Source organism: Talpa occidentalis, unplaced genomic scaffold, assembly GCF_014898055.3.
Source record: "Talpa occidentalis isolate TD23 unplaced genomic scaffold, MPIMG_talOcc4v2.1 talOcc4.36, whole genome shotgun sequence".
In the NCBI taxonomy this organism is placed as follows: Eukaryota; Metazoa; Chordata; class Mammalia; order Eulipotyphla; family Talpidae; genus Talpa; species Talpa occidentalis.
The window spans coordinates 34809-45066 of record NW_023603851.1 but is presented as its reverse complement, the minus strand read 5'-3'; the positions used below and the strand labels follow the sequence as shown (position 1 = coordinate 45066).

General features: G+C 59.6%; 1 protein-coding gene across 1 annotated transcript; it reads left to right on the top strand.

The window, feature by feature from the left end:
- The first annotated feature begins 2655 nt into the window (after positions 1–2655).
- On the top strand, positions 2656–7420 carry LOC119256653 (UL16-binding protein 1-like). Its single transcript, XM_037524430.2, has 5 exons — positions 2656–2743; positions 3937–4200; positions 4425–4697; positions 5352–5476; positions 6637–7420. The coding sequence occupies exons 1-5, from the start codon at positions 2656–2658 to the stop codon at positions 6679–6681; spliced, it is 795 nt and encodes a 264-aa protein (XP_037380327.1). The 3' UTR covers positions 6682–7420.
- The last annotated feature ends 2838 nt before the right edge of the window (positions 7421–10258 follow it).

The following is a 10258-nucleotide window of genomic DNA, read 5'->3' as shown; positions in this document are numbered from 1 at the left end:
TGCTGGTCTCCATCACTCCACACATCAGTGCACTCCTGACAAAAGCTGAGAGCACAAGGCAAGACGAGGTCTGTGGACCAGCCACACAGATCTGGCCTCCTCAGCCGGGGTCACTATGTCTTCTCTCCTTGCATTCATCATTTTTCTTAAGTGTTGTGTCCAGTCTGTGCTTGAGTGGGATTTCACAGAGATAACCACTTAATGTTGACTGGCAGGGTAGAATGTAGAGGACGGTGTTCCCAGTGTAGAGCGGACATGGAGAAAGAAAATCCCTGGGCGTCTGGGGAGACAGTATGGAGATGGAGTCAGTGAGGGTGACAGTGTGCGATTGTAGAACGTGGCAGACCCCTTAGGGCCCTAGCTTAGATGGCTTCAAGCAGGCGTTAGACAAAAGGGAAATTCCAGTCCAAGTTCAAGACAATGAGGGGCCGAGTTCCCCTTAACACAGGGTACATGTACCCCACCCCCTACTTGGACCCCAGGACAAGGCGAAATACTCCACTGCTTGTTACAGCACAGTTTGGCTTCTGTAACTTGGATAAGAAAAGAAAACCCAATAAAAGTAAACAAACTAAAATAAAATATTAAGATAAAAAGAACAAAATCATAAAAAGAAATAGAATACTATAAATGAATAAAATAATTTAAATAAAATCATATTTGATTTTATTGCTTGCTTTTGGCACCTGCAACCTCCCAGATGCAGTTTTCGACTTTGAAGCCCCTTGTCACCCCCTGCTCAGGGCTGCTCCCTAAGTGAGGGACAGCAGCTGGCAGGATAATAGAGGCTTTCTCTGAATCTGATTCAGACTTGGGTCTGTTTCTAGGGGGAATCTCTACAACAAGGTGAGGGGGTATGTGGGGGGAAGACCCGCACATTGCTGACCCTGGAGATACCAGAGTGACACGTGGACCTTATAGATGAGGAACAGGGAGCAGGTGGTGCTGGAGAGCTCAGGGGGGACCTGCCCCCTTGGCTTATCCAGTCCTTCGTCACAGACAGACTAGAACGGTCTTACAGGGAATAACATTATTTCCTGTAATTATTTCATTTATTGTACTTAATTGTATTATCTGTTGTATTTCATTTATTTTAATTATTGCTTTATTTTTAGTTTATATTAGTTCTTTTTATTTAGTTTTGTGTAGAACTGGGGTGTAGGCAAGAGGTTGGGGGTAGATGAGAGGAATTACCAGAAAGAGTGAGATGCTGAACAGGCAGATCCACTGAAATACACTGCTGAGGGAGCAGCAGGGGAGTCAGGAGGGGTCTGCTGCCCCATGTGGGTCACTTCCCTGGTCAGGGATTGAACTCAGGCCATCCCATGGGCCTTCGTCATGGCAGGTGACCATAGGTCACCAGGGAGGCTCTTATATGACTTTATTAAATTATTTTATTCATTTATAGTATTTTAACTATTTATTTTTATGAATTCGTTCTTTTTATCTTAATATTTTATTTTAGTTCATTTTCTTGTGTTGGGTTTTCTCTCCTCACCCAAGTTACATGGACCCAGCAGACGCCGGGCCAGGGTGACGGGGCTGGGGTGAGTCCAGGGCAGGTGGGGGTGACCGGGCAGCTGCGGGGACGGCGCGGGCAGGGCCTCGGGGAGTTCCAGGGGCTTCTGGATCAGGGCAGGGGCGTCTGAGAGGCGCCCACCAGACACCCCAGAGACGAGGCAGAGAGTCCGGGGGGAGCAAACACGGCAGGTGACCCTGGAGGGAACAGCCCTGAGCCCGGGCGGGGCCGCTCTGAGGGGGGGGGGGGAGGACGCGCCCCCCGGAGCAGAGCCGGGGAGACAGCGCCGCCCCAGAGCAGGGTGCTGGGAACGGGGAGAAAGTGTTAAATTCCCCGCACTCTGCGCTCCGGGCTCCCCGCCCCTCCAGGCACCGCGCCCCCGGGAGGCCCGACTCTCCTGCGTTAAATGAACGTTACTTCCCCACACACGGCCTCTCCGCCTGCTCGGCTGGGCCGGCTCCGGCTCCTGTCCACGGGGGACGAGACCCTGTGGCGATTCTAGGGCTAAATTCACGGCGCGCGGGGACTCGGCGCGCTGAAGTCGGCTGCGCCGCCCACCCGAGGGGTCCGCGCCGCGATGAGTAACCCGGGCCGCCCCGCCCGCTCGCCTGACGTAAGGGCGGGCGCCAGGCAGAGCGGGGGCGGGGAGAAATGTGCGGGGTCCTTCTCTCCCCGTCCCCGCCCCCGCCCCGCCCCGCCCGCCCCGCCCCGCCCCTTTTAGTCGCCGTGCAGTCCTGTCCCCGACCTCCCTCCGCCCAGGTGCAGGCTCGTTCTCGCCCCGCCCCCGTCCCGCCCCCGTCCCGCCCCGCCGCGCCGCGCGGGGCAGCTGAGTCTCCGGCGCCGCGGCCCAGCCTCCCGGCGCCCTCGCGGGCGTGCCCCAGAGCTGTATAAAAGACAGACGAGCGCAGCCTTGAGCTGCAGCGCTGAGTGCGCCCAGCGGTGAGTCCCTCCGCCGCCGCGCCGAGATCCTCCCCCGGCCTCGCGCGGGCACCCCCGGCCCTCACAGGTGCAGTCGCGCGCCCCGCGCCCCGCTCGGCCCGGGACGGGGGCGCATCGCCCCGCGGGCGTGGGGTTGGGGCGGGGAGAGGGGAGCTGGATTCGACTCGGCGGTTCTCAAATTCCCAGGGGTCCCGGACATGGCGGCGTTTGTCCCTCGGGTCGGTGTCCGCGTCCTGCTGCTGCTGCTGCTGCTGCTGCGGGGCGGCGCGTGGGGGGCGCTCGGCGGTGAGTGTAGCCCGTGGGGTGTCCGGGGGGCGGGGCGGGCGGGGCGAGTCCCAGCCCCGGAGCGAGCCCGGGCGCTGCAGGTTCACCGAGCGCGCCTCCGGGTCCGCGCGGGACGGGCACCCCTCCCCTCCCATCGCGCCCCGGGGCCCGGGTGGAGGGCGGGGGCCGCGACTCTCGAGTCCCTGCGCCCCGGGAAGGGACTTTGGGAAAGGCCGGAACGTGCGCTCGCTCCGCTGACAGCGGGACACGCCCCCCCCCCTGCTGTCCGCGGGGACTTGGCTCCGCTCTGGACACGGGCAGAGGCAGGTGTGGTTGGGATGGGGTGTCGGGCTCCTGACCCCCCTCCCTTGTGTTCTGGAAATGGAGCGCTCAGCACCGGAGGCGGCCAGCCAGGCCGTCCTGCCCTGCGCCTACGCCCTCGGGGCTCTGGGACTGAGGCTCCCTCCAGGCTGCTGCTACCCAACCTGCTGCCTCCTGGTCACTGACTCACCTGGCGCCTCCACACGTGCCCTCCCCCTCGCTGCTGGGCCCTTCTGGGGACGCCTCTGGCTCCCTGACCGCCTTCAGCGCAAGTCACCACCGAGCCTGAGCCCAGGCTTTCCTCAGGGCTGACGCCAGAGTCTCCAGCTCCTCCGGAGCCTGGGTGACCGAGGGGGTGTCTGCGTGTGTCCTGTCCTCTCCACCCTGACACCTCACTTATTCTCAAGCATGTGGTCATCCCGCCTCCACCCCCTGCCTCAAATTCTGGCTTCTCTGTTTTCCCTGCCTGGACCGTGGCTTTCACAGCTCTGGGAGCACCTGTGAGCAGATCAGTCCCCCATGCTGGGCCTGCTGGAGACCATGACCCGGCTCTGCAAACTCTCCTTCTCCTCCTTGGCTTCTGTCCCCACCCTCCCCTTCCTCAGGAGCAGCACCCCCTGCAGGCCCTCCCTGTCCTGCAAGGTCACTAGACTGACATTCTCACCAGGGCCACCTGCCATGTGCCAGGGCAGACTCCTCTGTGGCTGACTGGAGCTGGGTGTGGCCTGGAGGGCACAGGGGACATTTCCTGATTTCTGGGGAGAGGGAGGGGTCACCCGGGGAGCCTTGCTCTTCCAGCCCAGCCCTTCAGAGAGTCTCTTGGGTCCCACAGATCGGGAGGGGAGCCTGTGTCCCTTCCCTCCCGCTCCAGCCCCCCTGGTTCTCATTCACAGCTGTCCAGCGCCTCTGCTACAACTTCTCCGTCACTCCTCGGCCTGGGCCTGGACGGCCATGGTGTGAGATTCGAGGCCAGGTGGAGGGGTCCCTCTTCCTTCACTATCGCTGTGGGGGGCAGGAGGTGAAACCAGTCTTTCCTCTGGGGACCAAGGAGGACGCCACAGAGGCCTGGGAGGGACAGACTGAATCCCTCAAGGACCTGATGGAGGAGCTCAAGAAGAAACTGCTTGACCCTCAACCAGGGATGGTGAGAAGCAGTGGTGAGTGGGGAATCCCCAGGGCAGAAGAACTTCCCCGTGGGCCCAGGAAACCGTGAGGTGTGTGTCAAACTGTGGTGATTGTGTGGAGTTGGTTCCTCCCCCAGAGACCCTGAGGAGGGAGGACACAGAGGACAGAGCAGGGCAGGGAGTCAAGGGCCAGGGGGGTGGGTACCGGGTGGGCCAAGGCTGTGGAGAGCAGAGACCCAGCTCTTTCCCTGGGGCAGGGCCCCTCTCCCTGCAGGGCAGGATGGTGTGTGAGGGGGAGGCCCGTGGACAGAGCCGCGCATCCTGGCGCTTCGTCGTCAATGGACACATCTCCCTGCGCCTGGACTCGGAGACCAGACTCTGGACGGGGGACCCGCCCGCAGACACGGGGAAGCTGGAGAGGTGGGCGGAGGACAGAGACCTGAACCACTTGCTCTTGAAGATGTCCCTCGGGGACTGCAAGATGTGGCTTCGGCAGGTGGCAGCGCACTGGGAGATGCCAGGGACGACAGGTAGTGCTGTGTGGGGAGGAAGTGTGGTTTTCTGACGAGTATGTGTGTGTGTGTGTGTGTGTGTGTGTGTGTGAGAGAGAGAGAGAGAGAGAGAGAGAGAGAGGGAGGGAGACTGGGTATGAGTCTGCCTGTGGGAGCAGCTGATCCTGCGCAGGGAGCGGCTCTCAGGAGACCCTGGTCACAGGGCTGTTCTCCCTCCTTCCCCTTCTCCTCCCTCTGTCTCTCCCCCTGGGACATTGCTCTGGGGATTCTAGCTGATCCCACATGCGAGGGAGTCATGCTCTTTTCAGAGGTTTCCTTCTGACTCTCCCTTCTCTGAGAAACCCTCTCTCTGTCTCACCTGCTGTGTGTCTGCAGTCCGTCCTGTCCGCCTCGCATGCCAGCTCCTGAGAGGACTCTCTGCACCCTCTCCTGGGCCCTCCTCTGTCACAGCAGGGATGAGTGATTAGAGGTCACCCTAGTTCCCTCTACTGTGTGAGCCCCTGGGGTCCCACCTCCTCTGTCTGCCCTCCCCAGGGCCTGTCACTGTGCCCCCAAAGCACAGGAGAAGAGAGTGGCCTCCTCTGTGCTGGATCTGGGCAGCAGGAGTTGAGGCGGCCTCTTCTCACATCTGGGGTCTGCTCGATGGTTTTCACTTTTGTTTTTCCATTTCAGCATCACCTGCCATGGCCCCAGGCAAAGACCCACCCAAGGCCACAACTGTCGGGCACATGCCCTGGCTCATCCCTGTGATCCTGCTCCCCTGCGCCATCCTACTTGGCATTGTGTTTATACTGAAGGTACTGGGGGCAGAATAGGTGGGATGGAATGGGCAGGTCACTGGGTACAAGGAGGGGATGGAATTCCAGTCCCCCCACCTTCCCAGAATCCACTCATTGTGGATTGAAACCAGGTGAGAAGAGCTCGTGTCACCTGAGCAAGAACTTGGCCCAGCTCAGCCCTGAGCGCTGAGTCCCCCTCCCTGGAGGCCGGTGGGTGGGAAGGGCCACGCCAAGGCTTAAGGCCTGTTCATAGCAATGAGCTTGAGCAACTCAGACCTGACTGGGGTGAGATGCTGCTCTGGGAGGATGCCTGTGGGGAGAGAGGGGTGTGGAGTTTAGGGACACGGGCACACATATACATGCTCCTCAGGCCTTGTGTGGGGACAGCAGCCTGTCCCCAAAGGAGTGTCTCCACAGGAGTGTCTAGGGCCAGGCTCCAGAGTGGGGAGAGGCTGGGTGGAATGCCAGTGGGAGGCTCGAAGGCTTTGCCTCCAATCTCAAGACCGGAATCAGGATTCTGTTCTCATAGACGTGTCTGGTGACTACAGGGGAGGCGGGAGCTGACAGGGACTGTCAGGCAGGGATCAAGGGACATTTGCTCTCACTCTACCTTGAGCATCCCGGCTCAGCCTAGAGTGCCAGCCAGCCTTCTGCACACCCCAGATCCGGAGTCACTTGTGGACCCTGTGTTGTTTGGAAACGGTGCAGGGCCAAGCTTCTGTTACTGCTCAGAGCTGAGCTGGATCAGGACAGATGGGGAGAGGGGCAGGGAGAGTCATAGTGAACACAGTGAGGGCTGTGTCCTGCCAGCTGAGAGGCTCAGAGAGAAGGGAAGAGGGATGTTGGCCTGCAACCCTCCCTGAGGCTGGAGGTGTGGGCATGCGGCCCTTCTCCTCTCTCACAGCCTGACCCCGCAGCCCCTCCAGGAACATGGAGAATCAGCACTGAAAATGGGAATAGAGGGATTCACTACTGCCTTTAGCAGGGCCAAAGCCTTGGTACCAGTGAGGAGCAGGTGGTACAGGCTACTGCACCCCGGGTTGGGGGGCCAGGTTAGGGAAGTACCAGACCCTCAGGGAGGGAGGGCTCTGAGATGGGGTGACCGGGGAGGGGCAGCCTCTGGAGAAGGGACCTAGGGGCTCTCAATCCCTGGGACAAACATTTGTTCTTCTCTGAAGGCCCGTGCTGCTGCCCGAGCCCCCGAGCCCGGGGTCCTGCTCTAGACTCTGCCTTTGTGACCCGCCGTGGCTCCCCTGCTTCATCCTCCACCCCAGGACGCAGTGGTTCTAAATCTGGAGGACTCCAGGGTCACCACTCCCAGGGTCTCAACACGGCCTGTCCTCTGTGACCTTTGGGGTCATAGTTTCCTTAACACACGGATGCCACTTTCTCAGGTGCTAAGGGGCAGATTCTTGCACCTCAACATCAAGAGGTGAAGGGATCATGTTCCATCCAAATCGAGTGGTGGACAGCAGTGGAGTCACCGAGGTCCTGATGTCCTTTGAACACTTAGAAAAGGAATCCTCCTTGGATGCGGACTTCCCCATCTCAGTGCGTGGACAGTCCCCACGCCGAACACAATCAGCCACACAGCAAGTGCCCACCTGCACTGAAAGTGTCCCGTGACCCAAAAGACATTGGACAAGGTGCGGGGCTTCTGTGCCGGGGAGGTGGGAAGGAACACATCTGTAGAGTGAGAACTTAGGCCCTAAAACCCATGGGGACTTAAATCAGTGTGTCCGCAGTAAATATATTTGAGAAACTGTGCATGTTTACAAATGAGGTTAATGAAAGGACCTCCCTGGTGTCACAGGGGTTAAAGACAGCACTGTCAAGCCATTGGCAGCCACTGCAACACCAGTTTCATCCCAGGCTGGCCTGGGAGCTACCCAAGTGGCACAGTTGACCTCTCCTGACTTGTGCGCTGCTCCCCTCAGCAGTGTATCTCAGTAGATCTGCCTGTTCTGCTCCCCACTCTTTAGGGGAATCCTCTCACCGTCCACACCTCTGGCCTGTACCCCCGTTTTTGTATGCATAAATAAAATAAAAAATTATAAAACCACAACCCCATCTTTGTCTTTTCATAAAATGGTAAATACCTGAATCCATCCTTCCTGTGACCATAAAGCACATTTTGGAACAACCGCTGAGACGTGACTCTGGACTGCGGATGAGGTGCTGACAGGCTGAGGTGAATCTGCCGTGAGCGTGTGTGGGGATCCAGGAGCGTGTCCTGCTGTGCAGGAAACACACGCTCGTGTATGTGGCATCAGAGGCCGTCACCATCATGGGGGACATCGGGTGACAGCTCGCTGCCCTGTGGCTCAGAGAGGGAAGGACCTGCACACCTTCACCTCTTCTGTGTGAGTCTGTTCTTCTCCCAAAGGCCTTACAGTTACTGAGTACGTGGAATTTAAGAGAAGTTCATTCTCAGAGTTGGAGGAAGAAGGAAGAGCCCAACAAGTGCAATCAAGACCCAGCTGCTTGTCCAATGGGAGGTGCTGCTCAGACTCCCTTGCTCCTGCCTCCTGGGCTGCTCCTCCTGCACCTCATCTGCAGGACCACCCCCCCACCCCCGCCCCGCAGGGCCCTTCTGAGAGTGTGTGAGTCAGGCCTGAGCAGGGGTGTGCACACACCCGGGGATAGTACTGACCCTCCCTGTGGGGCAGGAAACCAACCAGAGAATGGGGTCTAGTAGCTCTTCTGAGGTTAAATCATCCTCTGTGGTGTGTCCGGAGGGGTGTGGGGAGGAGGTTAAGTGAGGTTGTGGTTGCGGGTGGGGGGGGGTATCCCATGTCTTGCCTTCCAAGATCTCATCACTGCCAGAGCAATTTCCCATCTCACCTGTGACATCTCTTCCTCTCCAACACCCTGGGGTCAACCCATCTGTTCTCCCTGCTGGTCCTCAAATCGTGCCCCAGGCATTCAGTTCTGGCACTTTCCACTGTCAGGTGTTCCCGTCCCACTGGACAGGAGCTGCAGACGATCAGAGCCGGGCATGCATCACCTCCCGGGGTCTCTCTGACACCCCCGAGTATCAGGCTTCTGCGGATACAGACAGAATATGGGTAGAAAGACTGATGTGGGGTGAGTGGAGGGGACAGTGGGGAGAGACTTGGAGGAGAGAGAAGGGGGAGGGGGGAGCTAGAGAGGCGCCAGCGCTGGGGCTGTGAGGAGTGAGACTGAGTCCCGCCACCCGCCACGGGTGGGATCCTCACCCCCCCCACCCCGTGGGCAGGTGAAGCTGAAGGGGATCCTGCTCTTTGTGGGGGGCAGACTCAGGTTCTTTTACCACCTTCAACTTGCTGGTGTTCAGGCCTCAGCAGGTCTCCTACTACAGAGGTCAGGGGTCAAGGTCGCAGAGACAGAGATGACCCAGAGCTGGAGTCCAAGGGCTTCCTCCTCACTGGAGGTGACTTTGCATGTGTGGAAATAAAGCAGGAGGCGCAGCCCCTGCCTGCGACGGAGCACGGAGGGTCTTGCTCAGGCCCAGCAGGTCCCACTGCTGTCCTCCCTCCCCCCCAGCCCAAATGCTGCTGCAGGGAGGGGAGAGGCCCCTGCCTGGAGAGCGCAGGGATGGGGTCAGGGGCCTGCAGGGGCGCTGGTTGGCTGCCTGGAAAACTTTGGGCCTCGAAATTGAAATTCCCGCCGGGAATTTCCCGGGAGGGGAGACTTGGGGCTCTGGGAGAGAATCCAGCAGATCGAGGCTTTCAGGAGGGACCACCCGAGCCGGCGCCCCTCACATTAGGACATGGCTGAGGCCCAGAGAAGAGCAAGGACTCAGAGCAGCCTGGAAGCCAGGAAATGGGGAGGGGAAAGTTTTAGGGGAGGGGTTTGAGGACTGCGCACCCCTCCCCTCTCATGGGGCCCCAGACCAGGTGAAGGGCTACTCTCCCCTGACCCCCAGGCAGGGACTTTGGGAAAGGCCAGAATCTCTGCGCTTGCTGGTGGCGTGACACAGCCCCCCTCACCGAGCCCCTGCTTCCCGCAGAGAATTGGCTCAGTTCTGGACACTGGCAGAGGCAGGTGTGCCTTGGGATGGGGGCAAGAGGTTCCTGACCACCCCTCCTAGTGTTCCAGGTTGGTTTTACTTCTGGAAATGAAGCGCTCAGCACCGGGAGGGCTGCTGGCCTGGCCGTCCTGCCTGGGTGTGAGGGGCGCTGGGAGCCCCCACAGGTCTCGGGCTAAAGCGCCATCCTGCTGCTCCTACCGGACCTGACCCTCCTGGCCACTGGCTCCTGACCTCCTGCGGGGGCCCATTCTGGGGACAGCATCTGACTGCAGGACTGGCCTTCAGCAGAAGCCCTCACTGAGCCTGAAGAATGCAGGGCCCTTCCCACCAGGCTTCCCTCAGGCCTGATGGCAGAGTTCTTCAGGCTTCACCGGGGACCCTGGGTGACAAGGGGGTGTCTGTGTCTTTCCTCTCCTCTTCACCCTGATTTCTCACTTCTCTCTACCACCTGCCTCAGAAATTCTGGATTTTCTGTTTTCCCAGCACCCAGGAGCACCTATGGGCCGATCAGTCCCTTCAGCCGGGGCCTGCAGGAGCCCATGACCCAGCCCTGCAAACTCTCCTTCTGCAAGCTTGGGTGCCGGCACTGACCCAGCCAGGCATTCCCATCCGCTGGACAAGAGCTTGCAGTCACCCAAAGCCGGGCACACATCCCCTCTGACTGTGCTTCTGACACCCCTGCACATCAGGGTTCTGTGGGCGACAGACCAGAATGTGGGTGGAAAGACTAATGCGGGGTGTGTGGAGGGAGCACTTGTGGGTGTTGGGGGGAGAAAGAACAAGAGAGA